Source organism: Pelophylax lessonae (genome assembly GCF_965119305.1).
Source record: "Pelophylax lessonae genome assembly, chromosome: 1".
Taxonomy (NCBI): Eukaryota; Metazoa; Chordata; class Amphibia; order Anura; family Ranidae; genus Pelophylax; species Pelophylax lessonae.
In genome coordinates, this window is record NC_138768.1 from 553,057,272 (window position 1) to 553,075,642 (window position 18,371).

The 18,371-nt window shown below is 45.1% G+C and overlaps 1 protein-coding gene across 4 annotated transcripts in view; it reads left to right on the top strand.

Annotated features, from left to right (window-relative positions):
* The window catches only part of TMPRSS9 (transmembrane serine protease 9), a 210,483-nt gene that overhangs the window by 171,860 nt on the left and 20,252 nt on the right, over positions 1–18,371 (top strand). For all 4 annotated transcript variants that reach the window (XM_082255368.1, XM_082255367.1, XM_082255370.1 and 1 more), the window contains exons 13-16: positions 4,000–4,171; positions 15,682–15,953; positions 16,188–16,324; positions 16,400–16,835. In XM_082255368.1, coding sequence (XP_082111494.1) covers positions 4,000–4,171; positions 15,682–15,953; positions 16,188–16,324; positions 16,400–16,835 — 1,017 coding nt within the window. The remainder of the gene's footprint in view (positions 1–3,999; positions 4,172–15,681; positions 15,954–16,187; positions 16,325–16,399; positions 16,836–18,371) is intronic.

Sequence of the window (18,371 nt, forward strand, 5' to 3'; positions counted from 1 at the left end):
CCTGGCTGTCCCTCTAAACTTTCAGCTCATACAAGGAGAAGACTGATCAGAGATGCAGCCAAGAGGCCCATGATCACTCTGGATGAACTGCAGAGATCTACAGCTGAGGTGGGAGACTCTGTCTATAGGACAACAATCAGTCGTATACTGCACAAATCTGGCCTTTATGGAAGAGTGGCAAGAAGAAAGCCATTTCTTAAAGATATCCATAAAAAGTGTAATTTAAAGTTTGCCACAAGCCACCTGGGAGACACACCAAACATGTGGAAGAAGGTGCTCTGGTCAGATGAAACCAAAATCGAACTTTTTGGCAACAATGCAAAACGTTATGTTTGGCATAAAGCAACACAGCTCATCACCCTGAACACAACATCCCCACTGTCAAACATGGTGGTGGCAGCATCATGGTTTGGGCCTGCTTTCCTTCAGCAGGGACAGGGAAGATGGTTAAAATTGATGGGAAGATGGATGGAGCCAAATACAGGACCATTCTGGAAGAAAACCTGATGGAGTCTGCAAAAGACCTGAGACTGGGACGGAGATTTGTCTTCCAACAAGACAATGATCCAAAACATAAAGCAAAATCTACAATGGAATGGTTCACAAATAAACATATCCAGGTGTTAGAATGGCCAAGTCAAAGTCCAGACCTGAATCCAATCGAGAATCTGTGGAAAGAACTGAAAACTGCTGTTCACAAACGCTCTCCATCCAACCTCACTGAGCTTGAGCTGTTTTGCAAGGAGGAATGGGCAAAAATTTCAGTCTCTCGATGTGCAAAACTGATAGAGACATACCCCAAGCGACTTACAGCTGTAATCGCAGCAAAAGGTGGCGCTACAAAGTATTAACTTAAGGGGGCTGAATAATTTTGCCTGCCCAATTTTTCAGTTTTTTATTTGTTAAAAAAGTTTGAAATATCCAAAAAATGTCGTTCCACTTCATTATTGTGTCCCACTTGTTGTTGATTCTGCACAAAATTACAGTTTTATATTTTTATGTTTGAAGCCTGAAATGTGGCAAAAGGTTGAAAAGTTCAAGGGGGCCAAATACTTTCGCAAGGCACTGTACGTATACTTGATCTGGCGCACAGCTGCTGCCCTGTAGCAGTAAAACTGCTCTAGGGTGGGCAGAAATCGGTTATTTTCCAGATTTCACAAAGGAGCCTACGAAATATAATTTTATGGAAAACTAATTATGACAGCCTGCCAGCCTTCTAATCGCCAACCAAATAAACAAAAGTGAAACCTGTCTCTAGCCCTAATTCACACCTGAGCGTTTTGTAGCTTGAAGCTCAAAGCTCCAAAATGCTCAACAGTCAAAATCAGATGCTTTTAACCACTTAAGCCCTGGAAGATTTACCCCCTTCCTGACCAGGCCCTATTTTGCGATTCGGCACTGCGTGAATTTAACGGACAATTGCGCGGTCGTGCGACGCTGTACCCAAATGAAATTGACGTCCTTTTTTCCCACAAACAGAGCTTTCTTTTGGTGGTATTTGATCACCTGTGCGATTTTTACTTTTTGCGCTATAAACAAAAAAAAGAGCGACAATTTTGAAAAAATAACAATATTTTTCACATTTTTTTATATGAAATTTCCAAAAAAAAATGTAAAAATCAAAATTTTTTAACATTTTAGGCCAATTTGTTTTCAGCTACATATGTTTGGTAAAAAAAATCGCAATAAGTGTATTTTGTTCGGTTTGCGCAAGTTATTGCGTTTACTAACTAAGGGAAAGATTTCTGTCATTTTTGGTGTTTTTTTTTTAACGAGTAATGGCGGTGATCTGCGATTTTTTTTTGCGAGACTGCGACATTGCGGCAGACAGATTGGACTCTTGACTGACATTTTTGACACTCTTGGGGGTACCAGTGACATTACTACAGTAATCAGTGCTATACATACACATTGTTACTGTAAAAATTACACTCGCAGGGAAGGGGTTAACTTTATTGGTGATGCAGAGGTTAAGTGTGTCCCTAGGGGCGTGCTTCTAACTGTAAAGGGGTGTGGCTAGTGATGTAACCACAGAGACATACGATCCTACATAGCAGGATCGTATGATCTCTGCAGTTAGATCAGGGAGAATGAACGGCGGCTTTGTTTACATCAGACGCCTGCCTTTCTCCCTCTCCACGGGGAGATCGCGAGTGACCGGCGCACATTGGGTCCGCCGGTCACACGCGCTGACTTGTTAGGGAACGAGCGGGGGCGGAAGCGCGCCTCCGGCGGCGCGCGCTCACCCCCTAGAGGCTCTCAGGCTAGCGACGTAGTACTACGTTACTTTGCCTGTACGGAGCTGACCGCCGCAGTAGATAGTCGTGCGGCGGCCGGCAAGTGGTTAAACTGAGTTAGAGAGGTCAGGGGTGGCTTCTTTCAAAGCTCCTTTACTGCTTGTTAAGAATATGTGAATAGTGTAAAGGGTAAGTCCACCTTTAAAAAATAAATACACATATATTTAAAAGAAAAAAAAAATTAATTTATTATTTCTTTTTCATGGGAGCCTGCAAATATTGCACCGGTAATCAGTGAATTGTGGGTGCAATGCCAGGCTTCTGCAGACTCTTCTCCCAGCTCTCTGTCCATACCGAAGTACGGGTTTTTACTTGGAGTGCTGGAGAAGGTTTCAATGGACTACAAGTGTGGTGATCACCGCACTTACTGTATATTCCATTGGGAACTAAAAGGCCTTCTGCCGTGGTGGAAAACAGGGCTTGTAGTTCAATGATTCACAGATCCCTGTAAATAAATGACATGGCTGTGCGGGTGGAGCCCGACAACGCCACGCCGATTTCAAAAGTGACAGGATCTGCATGTGAGAAGAACCCGCACCCGCTGTTACAGATGAGACAGATGAGAGGGCCTTTTGGATGTTACAGTCTAAATACAGGTAGCGTATGTCAGCCAGGATCAAGTATCTTCATTCATTTAAATAAAAATGAAGCTAGAGAAATTTTGTAGATTATCACTGCTGATCCCTCCTTCTCAAAATACTAGGCGCCTGGTCTTTCCCTCTGGCTTTAGTCATAACAGAACTAAAATTTAGATAAGTTGACTTCACTATATTTTAGGCCTTGTTCACAAATTCGGCAGATAAACAGTAAAATCACGGTAGCCTGCCACTTTTTTACAACCCCCAACCTCCTACTGGCAAGTTAACATGACCAGCAGGCATGTTTTTATACATTGCTAGAGTTTCTTCATGGTGTGGCAAGTTTTAAACACCGTATAGTGGTTAGTAGGCAGTGCCGCTTGCCAACCTCACCCCATTCAAGTCAATCTGACCGTGCTGCAACTGCATGGAACATGGATAAAATATCTCACCAGCACACCAACAAGTTTGCTTCAAAGTGCAAAGCTCTTTATTCTGTGTGGTCTCATAGAAACGTAACATTTGGGGACCATGCAGGGACCCTTTCTCAGACATGTGTGGTCACATGCATTGTCCCAAAATGTTGCTTTTCTATGTGACCATACAAGAATAGAGAGCTTTAAAGTATAACTAAAGGCAATTTTTTTTTTAGTTTTGGATAGAGTGCAGAGGGATTACAACACCTGTCAGTTTTTATTACAGTCTGTGCACCCCATTAGGAAGATTCATCCTCTCTATTTGTCCTGTTTACCATAATCATTGAAAGTGAAAGTAAATAAAAATCCAAAATTTTGGGTTGTCCTCAGAAAAGTAATAGCTGGGGAAATCTTCCAAAGGGGACACTAGTTCTGGTGATCTGGGGATCCCCAAAAAATTACATTCATTCGCAGGGATTTCCTTTCACTTCTATGAAATCAGACACAGGTGGCGAAAAAAAAAAAAGAAAATCTGACAGGGGTTATAACACTCTGTTACTCTATCCAAAATGAAAAAAAAAAAATGTTTTGCCTATAGCGCTACTTTGAACTTTGAAACAAACCTATTGGTGTGCTGGTGACATATTTCATCCATATTGTATACCATGATCTATCTACACATTACAGATTTTTTTTTTTTCGTTGCAGAATGTGGAAGTCGTCCCGGCCTAACAAAACCCAACAAGATAGTGGGTGGATTTGATGCTGTCAGAGGGGAAGTCCCATGGCAGGCCAGTCTGAAGGAGGGCCCACATCACTTTTGTGGAGCAACAATAATTGGAGATCGATGGTTGGTCTCTGCTGCTCATTGTTTCAACCAGTATGTACCATGATTACAGTCAAGTATCTATTAGGGCATCTAAATGGTGTAACAAAGTGTTTGTTAATCACGTGAAAATACATTTTTGACAGCTGCAAAAGTTAAATTCTCATTGCGTTAACAAAGAACTACATTCATTGTATGTATCATAAGTAATTGGCGGATCTTGCTTTTCCTTAAGTTTTTTTTTTTTAATCCTTTATTTGAAGTTGCATGACACATACAGTGGTGATCTAAAGTTTGGGCACCCCAGGTAAAAATTTGTATTAATGTGCATAAAGAAGCCAAGGAAAGATGGAAAAATCTCCAAAAGGCATCAAATTACAGATTAGACATTCTTATAATATGTCAACCAAAGTTAGCTTTTATTTCCATCTATGACACTTTCAAAATTACAGAAAACAAAAAAAAATGGTGTCTGCCAAAGTTTGGGTACCCTGCAGAATTCTATAGCATGCACTGCCTGGGGTGCCCAAACTTTCGATCACCACTGTAAATGGTATTTCTTCATCTCCTGGAGTTGAATAATTAGTGTCCACTCTCAACTCTTAAAGCAAAACGTAATTGTATCTGAGTAACACAAACTGAAAATGTTATTTAGTTAAAGTGGGAGTAAATTCCCATGCATAACTTTTACCTATAGGTACTGTAAATATCTCCGAAATGTGCTCCATTTAGGAGATATTTACTGTACATGCAGCCAGTGATGTCACCGGCTCATGCTCTCTGCAGGGGTCCTGGCCGTTCCTCCAGAGTCCTGTGCCATCTATGCGCAGGAGTGATGTCAGCGCGGCTCCAGCCACTCACACAGGCAGAGTCCCCGAACTTCGAAGGAAGACCAGGTGAAGATGGAAGCCCTGTCAGCGGTGACAGCGCACCGCTGCAAGGCTTCGTTCTAAGGGAAGTTTCACTTAATGTGCTAGAATGCAATGCATACTAACACATTATGGCTTTACCTTGCAGGTTGAAAAAAAAAAAAAAAAAAAAACATCCAGCAATTTACTACCGCTTTAATTTTTAATGTTCACAGGAAACTTACCCATCCATCCATGTCTCCATTCTTTATAATTTTGAGAAATCACTTTCAAAAGCACTCCCCTTGCCCATTTTGAGTAAGGGGAGATTATTCAATTAGAATTTACTTCCTGGAATCTGTCTACCCTTAGTTCAGGCATGCAGGCAGAAGGGTGTGCTTAGCTGAGAAAGCCCCCCTACTCTATTTCAGATGAAAGAAAAAATTGCCTGTTTTGCTTGGTGTCTATTAAAGGTTCTTGCGGTAAAAGCCAAGGAAGCTTAGACCTCTGTAGTGTATTAATACTTTTACCAAACAGAAAAACTGCACATACAACTGCAGGATACACAATTTATAGCATGCAATGTATTACAAAATATGCCTACAACATGCACAAGCCAATTATCCTTTCTAGCAAAAAAAGCACGTACAATATGTATGCAATAAAAGTAAACTAAACGGTTCTCAGCTCGGGCTTTCCATTTGTAGCACCACCCCCGCAGGAGCTGCTGATTATATTATTGGGTCTACACCCTGCCTAACAACCCAATCAAATTGGCTCGATCCCTCCTCAGGCACAACTGACCCAGAATAGGACTGGACTATCAAATGGATACACAGATTGGAATACAATACTTCACTATGCAACAATACCTTGTTACCTTCTTGAATGGTAGTCCTTCTGGGTGACACAATGGAACAACGCACAGGATTGTAATTAACCAAACTTAGTTTACTATATATCAAATTGAATAGGGGAGATACAATACAATACAATACAAGTCCATAAAAGGTTATTTAAAACAGCTTTAAAAAGGTAAAAGAATACCCCCACACTCCTCCTGCATTAAGGCTAGACACAGTACCAGGTAGGTGGGCCTATCTGAGTCCCTCCCCCAGAGTTCTCTTCTTTCTTGTTGATCTTCGCTAGCAAGGTTATTGAATAGAGCTCATTTGTAATCCAGATTAGGAATAAAGATCAAGAGAGAGAAAACAACGAGCTGTTAGTTGTCACCGCAGGGTGTCTGCGTAACTGAGCAATAACTTCTGCGAGAGAGATAAGCCTCTGGCGACTCCTTTACAGACCTTATTGTTTGTCTATGAGTCTCCTGAGAGAGTATGGTGATAAACCCCGGGGTTTTATCACCTCCTGCTGCGCTACCGCTATCTGTAGATAAAACTGTCTCTTCAGCAGATAAAGTCAGTTATTGGGCATGTGCCCTCTCACCAACAGGAGTTTCTCCTTCGCGCGCTTCCACTGCGGTCTCAGTCCTTTGGCTATATGCCAGCCGCGCGGGGTCCTTCTGGCGGATGACTTCCGGTCTCGGCAAACAGCAGTATGACCTCCAGGAATGTGCCTCGTGCTTGAGATGGGACGGTTCCACGTCGTCCCTCCAGGCTAAAAGGCTCTGGCCCAATATCCAGTGTCAGTCCTTCACTCTCGCTCGCTGGTTCCTCAGAGTCCAGCGCAGAAAGGCCCCCCCCTTTCGCGCGCTTCTCTCTTCCTTTAAATAACCTCCCCCATAGTGCCGTGCGGTGCAGCCGTGCACCCTGGATCTTGCAAAGCAGCCTGGGAAATGTAGTTTCTTCATCTTGTGAAAAGGAAGTCACAGCCTGGGAAATTCCATGCAGCTACCACTAGAGGGAGCCTAGTTCCTGGATCTTGCAAAGCAGCCTGGGAGATGTAGTTTCTTCATCTTGTGAAAAGGAAGTCACAGCCCAGGAAATTCCATGCAGCTACCACTAGAGGGAGCCTAGTTCCTTCCCACATATCAAACAGTGTCTTTAGGCATGTTTAACCCCGCTACACACTCCCCCCACTTGAGAAACTTTGGTCCCCAAAGAGGTCAACAGTATGTACCCTAGTGCATAGGTTGGCATTATACAACAAAAACATTAACATTTTGCTGAAATAAGTCAATCTGAATACATCCAATTTTGTATTCTAATAGCAGTGCAACAGTAAAACGATAAAGTGCAATTAATAAGCAAATAAGTGATTTCTACAGTGTTAATATAGTGCTGCTTTAAAAAGCACATGTGCCTTTGCAATTTCTTAAACACTTACATCTTAAAGTTTGTGTTGAAAAAAACATCAAAAGGTGAGAAAGAGAAAAAACATAGTGAGGTCAGAGCAACAAAATGTGCGCAAACATTAACTCACAAAGTAAACCAAATTGTGAACATCAAAAACTGTGCTTATATATAATGGCCAAACCCAATATCCTTATGTACAAACTTAAATGCAAACGTTTTCTACTTCAATACTTTGTTCTCATGATCTCTCACAGACCCCCCAAAACTTGGGTGGCTTGTACAGTTGTGCCTGGGGGTGAGCTAGGGTTGTCCCCCACCAAATCTACAGTGGAGGAACTAGGCTGGTCAGGAGATCTTTTGGAAGTAAAAACAGCTTCTTCCGAACATTCACCCAATTGATCATAGGTCAGTCTCTTAGGTGGGTGAATGACTCTCCTTTCCCTCTGTTCCCGTGGAGGCATGCTCTCAGAGGTACTAGGATCAGGCACTTCTGAGGATTCTTCCATGTCCCCCTCCTCATGTTCCAACACAGAGGCACCTGATGGTTCAAGAGAGGTCAGTTCTTCTTCAGAGAAGGGTGCAACCTCCTCCTCAGGATCTTCATCCTCAGCTGCTTCTTCTGGAAGCATATGAAAGGGTATGAATTCAGGGGCTTCTGCCCGAAGGGCTCCTCTATCAGCCAAGTCAGACGAAGACAGGGAGGCAGGTGTGGGTTCTGGCAACTGAGATGACCACAACCAGTCAGGTACCTCCTCTTCATCTTCCAAATCTTCAGATGGAGAACTTCCCTCTCCCTCATCTGGGAGCGTCGTCTGAGATCTGGTAACTGGTCTGGACCGGCGAGAAGTCGAAGGGGCCTCTGACAAGTCTTCCACAGGGGGCATACGAACCGCTTCAGAGAGAGGCAGCAAATGGTTCCGATGCCAAGCCTTCAATGGACCCACACTTCCTTCAGGCCGAATTTGGTACACAGGAAGGTTTGGCAGTTGCTTGCAGATAACATAAGGTTGGGACTTCCAGCGGTCTGCCAACTTGTGTTTTCCCGGGACACCCAAGTTTCTCAACAAAACCCTGTCCCCTGGTTGCAGGTCATGGATCCGAACTTTTAGGTCGAAATTTTTTTTATTCCGCAGTCCACGTTGATCAGATGTGGCCTGAGCCTTGTCATAGGCCGCTTTCAGACTCTTCCGCAGTCGGTCCACATATCCTCTATGCGATGCTGAAGAGGTATGATCAGGCGAAATGCCAAAGGCCAAATCCACTGGCAACCGAGCCTCCCTTCCAAACATCAGCCGATAAGGGGAATATCCAGTAGCATCACTGACAGTGCTGTTGTAGGCATGCACAATGGCAGCTACGTGCTTGCCCCAATGCTGTTTCTTCTCTGAGCTCAAAGTCCCCAACATATCCAAAAGAGTCCTGTTAAATCGTTCAGGCTGGGCATCCCCCTGTGGATGGTAGGGAGTGGTTCTAGTCTTTTGAATGCCTAACATATCTAACAGTCTCTTGATCAGTCTGCTTTCAAAGTCCCTTCCCTGATCAGAATGGAGGCGTTGTGGTAACCCATAATGTACAAAGAACTTCTCTACAAGAACTTTGGCTACCGTTGAGGCCTTCTGATCCCTTGTTGGGAATGCTTGAGCATATCTGGTAAAATGGTCTGTTACCACAAGGACATTCCCCTGGCCACTCAGATCAGGCTCTAAGCAAAGGAAATCAATGCACACCAGCTCCATGGGTCCCTGACTTTGTAGATGGCCCATTGGGGCTGCTTGACGTGGCAGAGTCTTCCTCTGTATACACCGGACACAAGAATGACAGTATCCCTCAACTTCGGCCCTCATACAAGGCCAGTAGAACCTGTCCCTGACAAGCTGAAAGGTTCTTTCGGGCCCCAGATGGCCATGATTATCATGAAGAGCGGCCAGAACTCCCTCTCTGTATTTAGCTGGTAAGAACAGTTGCCACTTCTCCTCCAGATCTTCAGATGGACCTCTCCGGTAGACCACTCCTTCTCTGATCTGTAACCGGGTCCACTCTCTATGTAACAGACGGGCCCCCTGAGGGGAGTCAGTTAGAAGCAACTCAGGGCTCTGGATCTCCAGGGCTTCCAAGAGAAGTTTTCCCAAAGGGTCTTCCAACTGCTCCTTCCGCAAGTCCCCTTTGGACAGCCGGGGCAAACCCTCCCCTTCAACCTGGGTCACCTGGCAGTAGCATTTGGGTACTCCGATAGCCGAAACCCCAATCTCTTCTGCTCTTGACCCTCCTCGGGATCGAAATTCAGTTCCCTGATATAGGGCACGCACCCCTTCTGGAGCCAAATGAGTCCATTCTTCCGCAGGTTCCTGTGGAACATGCAACCTTCTGGATAGGGCATCTGCATCCCTATTTCCGATTCCTGGCCGATACTTCAGGCTAAAATTGAAGCTAGAGAGGGCAGCCAACCATCGATGTCCTGTTGCATCCAGCTTGGCCGTAGTCAACAGATAGGTGAGGGGATTATTATCTGTCTTGACAATGAATTCAGCCCCGTACAGGTAGTCTTTCAATTTGTCAACCACTGCCCACTTCAAGGCCAAGAATTCAAGTTTGTGAGTAGGATAATTCCTTTCAGCAGGCAGTAGGCTTCTGCTCACATAGGCAACAGGTCGCAGATGACCCTCATGCTCCTGATAAAGTACCCCCCCCAGCCCATCTCGGCTGGCATCAACATGCAGTTCATATGGTTTTGTGGGGTCCGCATAGGCCAACACAGGGGCAGTGGTTAGGGTTTCCTTCAGCTGGACAAAGGCCCCTTCGCATTCCGGGGTCCACTGATCCTGGATGGATTCCTTAGCCTTCCGGGGGCCCATGGTGGACTTCGCCGGCTTTACCAACTCAGGGACATCATCTTCTTCATTCTTCAGGAGCTCATTTAGGGGTCGGGCAATCTGGGCGAACCCCTCCACAAACCTCCTGTAATAGGAGCAAAAGCCCAAGAATGACCGGAGTTCGGTCACATTTGTGGGTCTCGGCCAGGAAGCAACAGCATCCAGCTTGTCCGGGTCAGTGGCCACCCCTTCTTCAGACACGATATGGCCCAGGTAATGGACCGAGGACTGATAGAATTGGCACTTCTCAGGAGAAAGTTTCAGACCTTCTTCATGTAGCCTCTTCAAGACCTTTTCCAACCTCTCCTCATGTTCTTCTAAAGTTCTGCCAAACACGATAACATCATCCAAGTATACCAGTACCTCTATCAAATTCATATCTCCAACGGTCCTCTCCATCAGCCTTTGGAAGGTAGCAGGGGCCCCGGACAACCCCTGAGGCATGCGATTGAACTCAAAGAACCCCACAGGGGTGATGAAGGCTGTTTTCTCCCGATCTTCAGGGTGCATGGGGATCTGATAATACCCACTCTTTAAGTCCATCACACTGAACCACTTCGCCCCTGACAGACTCTGTAGGGCATCTTCGATTCGAGGAGTGGTATACTGGTCTGGGATGGTTCTTCTGTTCAGCGTTCGGTAGTCGATACAAAGCCTCAAAGATCCATTTTTCTTTCGGACTACCACTATCGGGGAAGCATACGGGCTCCTGGATTCTCGGATAATCCCGATCTTTTTGAGCTCTGCCAGCTGTTGACGTAGATCTTCCAAGTCACCTAAGGGGACTCGCCGGACTCTCTCCCTGAAAGGCTTGTCCTCACTCAGGCGGATCTTATGAGTGGCGCTCCTGGCACATCCCACGTCAAACTCGTCCTTAGAGAATATTTCCCTACATCGAGCAAGTTGTGCCTTGGCCCTCTTCACCCATTCCGGCGGGAGGGCAGCGTTTCCAGAGCAAAGCTCCTCTATAACCGCCTCACCCTGTTCCTTTTCTTTGAAATCAATGGGGGCAACTGGGGTAGCCGGGTTGACTTGGCCCAGGAGCACTCTGGCCGGTACCTTCACTGGTGTAATAGAGGTGTTTCTGACACTCACTAAAACCCTTCCACGGTTTTCCTGTAACACCTTCAAAGGGATCACCTCAGGGATCACTTCTATCCCTCTCTGTCTCTCCTTTTGACCTGATTCAAAGATAATGAAGGGACCCGGCTGTTGCCATGTGAGTTTAACAGAAGCCTTAAAACAGGCCACCTCTCCTGGCTGTAAGACCTTTTCTGCTCTATCCAGCTTCCAGAGTCGTCCAACTCCTTCTGCGGGGGTCTCTTGCTCCAACACTAATCGTTGGTAGGCCTGCCGTAGCATGGGATGGATCCTTGGCGCCTGAGCATCTTGTCCCTGGACCAGTTGTATCAGAAGGCGCCTTACCAGGTCAGTGTTTGTTCCTACGATGAGAGAGCTTTTGTTGGCCCCTGGTGGACGAGGACAGACCACCGCTAAGGTGTCGAAGGTTTCCGCTTCACCAGCCACTGATGGATCAAAGGTCAACTTGATTGGCAGATACCCGTCATAGGGAAAACTTTGGGTCCCAATACCCCATATCTCCAGATCTTCCAACTTCTGCAAAGGTAGATGGGTAAGATATTTATCATAGAAGTCTCTATACAAAAGAGTCACCTGGGCCCCTGTGTCAAGGAGGGCTCTTGTGTAAATTCCTTCCACCTGAACCGAGACCACTGGGGAGGGCCCGACCAAGTTAGTTGGGAATTCTCTTGATGTAGCCTTGTTATCTGATTCAGTTCTCTGTACCCTGGCCCTCTTCTCCTTTTTCTTCCTTGATCTAGGCCCCCGCCGAATCCGGTGTGCATTGACTTTCCTTCCCTCAGTAACCCGGAGTCTAGAACTGGGGGTGTTATATTTGGGTCTGACCCCCTGACTCAGTTTCCCTGATCCTGCACCACTTCTGGAGTCCCTTAAGACTGGCGGACACCCGGTTGACTCCTTCACCGGTGTCCTCTGAAGTTTCCCGCTGGCTCGCGAGGGTTCGCGGCAGCATTTCCTGAGCTGGGACATACCCTTCTAACATGCCCAACTCCCCCGCAGTTGAAACAAGTTAACAATCTTACAGGCCGTGGCTCTGGATCTGTGCTGAGACTAACAGGTTCATCTGGCCTCTCCGATATACTCCCCTTGGGTAGAGTGGATACCTGACCAGTCAGGATGGACACCATTTCTATCAACTGAGACACTTGGGTCTTTAGGAGTTCAACTTGAGAGTCACCCTCTTCCACACTTATCACTCCAACCCGGGCAGTTGAGTCAAACTGCCGACTTTTCTTCTTGTTGTCCAACATGACCTCTTCCTCTCTGACCATTCGAATCAGATCGGGGTATTCTAGAATGCCGCCATCTCGACGAGTTCGTAACAGTATGGCAATGGGATCTAAAGGTTGAGCCCCTTTCAGAACCTGTCGTGCACGAGTCTCATCTATTTTCCGGGGGTCTATTCCTTTCTTTAACAGAATCTGGTGGATAATCCTATCCAGACGTTTAATGAATTCGGACAACTTCTCCCCCTCTTCTTGATAACAGTGGTCCAACTGGTAGAGAAGTTCAGCCGCGTTCTCCGTCCGACCAAACACATCTTGCAGAATGTCCAAATAATCCTGTGCAGTGCAGTTCTTCTTGCTAAACTTTAGATTACGTACAGCCTCTAATGCAGGTCCCCTTAAACTCTCTGTGATCCTCTGCTTCTTGTGCTGTTCTGGTACCTCCCATTCCTCCAAAGCCTGAGTGGCGGTATCTAGCCACTCTTCGAACCCATCTTCTGCTGAAGGCACAGGCTGTTTCCCAGAGAATGTCCGGAGCTTCCTATATCCAGTCATCAGATAGCTCGAGGAGTCCCTGCTACATTTTGCCACAATCTCCCCAAGAACAGCACACAGTTCTGAGCTAAAAGTCGACAAAGGTGATGACTCAGGATGCCCTTCTTGGACACCTTTTTCTTGGCTGGATACCCCATGGGTGGTGGATGAGGGACCCGCAGTAGGAACTCCTGGATGTATCAGGAAAAGTTCTGTTTGGTCAATAGTTTTTACACTGTTTCCATTGAAATAATCAGGGACCCCTTTCCTCCACTCACACAGTGCATACGTGTGTGGGGCAGTGGTGTCAGTTTTTATGTCAATCACCCAGAATTTCCTGTCTGTGGATAGTGCCCTTAAAACAGGGAGGAGCTTTTCTTCAGTCCAGGCTTCTCCCTTGATTTCAACCACCAGGCCATTTTCCACTATGACATTCTCTTCCTTGCACCACTCAGCAGCAGCGACAGGATCCATTTCTGCGTGGGAGAGGATTCTGGGGCTGAGAGGGTTGTGTTGCAGGACTGTAGAAATCCCGGACGAGCCCCCACGTGTAGCACCACCCCCGCAGGAGCTGCTGATTATATTATTGGGTCTACACCCTGCCTAACAACCCAATCAAATTGGCTCGATCCCTCCTCAGGCACAACTGACCCAGAATAGGACTGGACTATCAAATGGATACACAGATTGGAATACAATACTTCAATATGCAACAATACCTTGTTACCTTCTTGAATGGTAGTCCTTCTGGGTGACACAATGGAACAACGCACAGGATTGTAATTAACCAAACTTAGTTTACTATATATCAAATTGAATAGGGGAGATACAATACAATACAATACAAGTCCATAAAAGGTTATTTAAAACAGCTTTAAAAAGGTAAAAGAATACCCCCACACTCCTCCTGCATTAAGGCTAGACACAGTACCAGGTAGGTGGGCCTATCTGAGTCCCTCCCCCAGAGTTCTCTTCTTTCTTGTTGATCTTCGCTAGCAAGGTTATTGAATAGAGCTCATTTGTAATCCAGATTAGGAATAAAGATCAAGAGAGAGAAAACAACGAGCTGTTAGTTGTCACCGCAGGGTGTCTGCGTAACTGAGCAATAACTTCTGCGAGAGAGATAAGCCTCTGGCGACTCCTTTACAGACCTTATTGTTTGTCTATGAGTCTCCTGAGAGAGTATGGTGATAAACCCCGGGGTTTTATCACCTCCTGCTGCGCTACCGCTATCTGTAGATAAAACTGTCTCTTCAGCAGATAAAGTCAGTTATTGGGCATGTGCCCTCTCACCAACAGGAGTTTCTCCTTCGCGCGCTTCCACTGCGGTCTCAGTCCTTTGGCTATATGCCAGCCGCGCGGGGTCCTTCTGGCGGATGACTTCCGGTCTCGGCAAACAGCAGTATGACCTCCAGGAATGTGCCTCGTGCTTGAGATGGGACGGTTCCACGTCGTCCCTCCAGGCTAAAAGGCTCTGGCCCAATATCCAGTGTCAGTCCTCCACTCTCGCTCGCTGGTTCCTCAGAGTCCAGCGCAGAAAGGCCCCCCCCTTTCGCGCGCTTCTCTCTTCCTTTAAATAACCTCCCCCATAGTGCCGTGCGGTGCAGCCGTGCACCCTGGATCTTGCAAAGCAGCCTGGGAAATGTAGTTTCTTCATCTTGTGAAAAGGAAGTCACAGCCTGGGAAATTCCATGCAGCTACCACTAGAGGGAGCCTAGTTCCTGGATCTTGCAAAGCAGCCTGGGAGATGTAGTTTCTTCATCTTGTGAAAAGGAAGTCACAGCCCAGGAAATTCCATGCAGCTACCACTAGAGGGAGCCTAGTTCCTTCCCACATATCAAACAGTGTCTTTAGGCATGTTTAACCCCGCTACACATTGATGAAATCTTCTTTACTTAGAGTCCAGCTGCATTCTCCAAAGTTCTCCAGCTTCCAGCTCCCTTGTTGCTCTTTTTTGTTCCAAAACAACTCTGTTGTCTGCCCACATGCCTGTTTCAAAAGTCCTCCCCTCTCGCTAACTTCCTCTACATCATATCCTGTAAAGAACTTCCTCTGCTAAGCTCATAAACCAGTCCGACTGATTAATTTGCATATCAATAGGGGGAGCCTTAGCTTCTTAGAACAGCACATGGTCTTAAAATCTAACAATTAACAAAAAAATATGCAAAAAATCCATACCACAATGTCCAAGAAGACTCCTGGGATAAGTCAGGTTATGAGTATGTGCTAATGTTTATAGTGCAAAATTGGTTAGCAATTATTGACCCCACACTGTTTGTGATGTGCATATGAAATATTTAATAAAAAAATTGAGGAGTGCAGCAAATTCCAGATGCTCTTTCTCACAAAACTCACATTATTTTGGCCTAGGCCAGAAACCAGGAAGCAAGTAAAATGTAAAAAAAAAAAAAAAATTTAAAGCAAGTAAATATAATATACTGTTCTATTTACTTATTCAGGCTATCAGCATAAGGATTAAAAATAGGTAATGGAGATAGTTTACTTTTACTTTAAATCACAGGCCATGTCCCACAGACACACACTGTGCCTAGCAGTTCTTGTGTAGGTGTACAGTACCACATTTTGAGAATTAAACTGTAAATCGCTTGATGTAGGTGGTTCAAAGTTTTAAAAATGTTCTGGTAACTTAATTACTAAACTGGAGAACCAGAATATCTGACTTGAAAAGACCACTATTATTAATCCTCTGTCTATCACTGGTTTCTTCAGAACTAAACTGGACCAAGTCACTGCCCATATGGGTTCCACGGCACTTAATGGAGCTGATAACATGGCTGTGAAAATCAACTTGAAAAGGGTGATCCAGCATCCTCACTTCAATCCGCTGACCTTGGACTTCGATGTGGCCGTAGTGGAGTTATCAACCCCTTTGACTTTTAATAAGTATGTACAGCCCGTTTGCCTTCCATCCGCTCTACAGAAGTTTCCAGCTGGTTGGAAATGCATGATCTCTGGATGGGGCAACATCAAAGAAGGCAATGGTACGTATATTGTACTCCCTGGAAAACCATAAAATTCAAATGTGTCTGTTTATATTCATACCAAGCCCTTTGATGCAAGGGTGTGTCTGTTGTGTATCTGACCTGTTTTTTTTATCTGATTTCTTTTTTTTTTCCAATACATTTTTTTTTTTACATCATGATTTATGATAAAGATCAGAGAAAGCATTTCTGTTCTTCAACAATAAGATTTATAAACACTTATCTTTTGTACAGTGTCCAAGCCAGAGGTTTTACAAAAAGCCTCAGTGGGGATAATAGATCAGAAAATTTGCAGTGTCCTTTATAACTTTTCCATTACTGAACGGATGATCTGTGCAGGTTTCCTTGATGGTAAAGTTGATTCTTGTCAGGTAAGACTAAACTGCATATAAAGAAAAATGCCTGCACTCTAATTTCTCTACTCACTCATAGTTTATATTTTTAAGGGCGATTCTGGGGGACCCTTGGCATGTGAAGAGAGCCCAGGTGTTTTCTTCTTGGCAGGCATTGTAAGCTGGGGTATTGGATGTGCCCAGGCAAAAAAACCAGGGGTTTATAGCAGGGTTACCAAACTCAAGGACTGGATCCTGGACACAGTGGCTCCTGTACTTAGGACTACCGATAGTGGTATGAATCTTCCAAAGTCCTCCGTTCCTTCAACAACTCCCATGACTACCACCACAAGGGCATCCACTATCCAACCACCAACTTCTCCTGGTCGTAGGACAACCACAGTATCTAGGACTACAATGTCTCAAACTAAAAGTACAAGAAGCACTCCAAAATCAACCACTAAAAGTACAACCAAAAGGACAACTACTCCCAGGACTAGCACTACATCATCAAGGATCACTGAGCCACCCAGACCCACGCAAAGACCAGGTAAGGTAAAAAAAAAAAACATTTAAATAGTCTAAAAATGATTTAGGCTGGGTTCCTGCTGTTCCAGTGCAGTAGCACACAATCAATAATACATATTACATCATGCATTATTATATGTTGCAGCAGCCTATTTTGAATGGGCTGCAAAAACACCACAGTGTGGCAGAAAACGCACCTTACCAATTTTCAGCCGTGTTGGTTTGCCTGACAAGTCGCGGTAGTGTGAATGGGCATTTAATGAAGATTTCTTAAATTTTACTGAAAAAAATTTCCCTTTATGTCTCGTTCAGGTAGGCAGTACTAAATGACGGCGCCATGATATTTTTGCGGTTGTAGCATACTGGTGCAAGGTTTAGGGGTTGAAACAGGCATTGAGGAGAATATATAATGCATCCTCACCACCTGTCAAATGCCCTCTGAACAGCGATTGAATGCAAAGCGCATTGCAAGTGTAATCTAGGCATAAAAGAGCTGATAGGCATAGGGTGTGAGGGACGAAAGTTGATTGTGGAAGCGGATTTAACCAGTTGTGGTGATTGGTGTATGAGACATGCCCTAAAAGCTTCTGTTGGGGATCTTTAGCATATCTCATATACAGTATACTGGTCTGCTATTCAATGAAATCACTAAGAACCACTGTCAAGTTGATATGTGTATTACTTTTGGATCGTAAGTAATGACATGTTTGCTGAATCAATACTCATAGCTAAAATTAAAACATTGTTATGGTTCAAAGCAGGTTTACAGGTGCTGGACCTAATGAGGTTAATGTTCATGTTACTATCTCCATGATGTGAAAATGAGAGGGACAGTGCAAAAGGAAAAGGTAGGTGTACTAAACCTGGCCATAGATTGTACAAAATACGTCTAGTTCCTGATGACAGGCCGAATTCCATTAGTTGGTGGCACTGTTGTACCCATCCATCCAACTTTCCAATATTGTGTAGCACCTTCCTCTAGCAATTGATTGTTTTTTGTTTGATCAGGGTTTCCAAGCTGGGTGTTTGACTTCTCCCACGTGCTTCTGGAAGAAGCTTCCAGAATATTTGGCACAGAGAATCAATTGACCAGCATGAATATTTATCATATCTCAGCCAATCCCTGTAAGAAGGAATCCAGAAGGTGGCTGGGGAAATGATAAATGTCCGGGAGGCCTTTCCAGAGTGTTCTTTTATCTGCCAGGAGGGTTCCAGTTCTTATAGGGCTGCTTCCCTTGAAGGCAGCTTCACTGGGCCAAGGATTGCAGTTTGGGCCTAAGCAGGAGTTAGGCTGGGGGCCTAGAGATGACTGCAGAAAAGGATTTTTGCTACAGTCTGGGCATCAGCAGGAGCTAGGCAGAGGGCCTGGGGAAGACTAGTAAGGGATTCATGCTGGAAGCACTGTCAGAAGTCCTGTCCACAGAAGGATCTGTTATCTCCCTCAGTGAGGATCTCCTGGTGGAAGCTGAGTGGTGTACAGCTCCTGGAACAATGAGCAAGACCTGATTTGGGACTTTCATGTGTGACTGCAGGTTATGAGGATTAAGTGTGAAGGTTG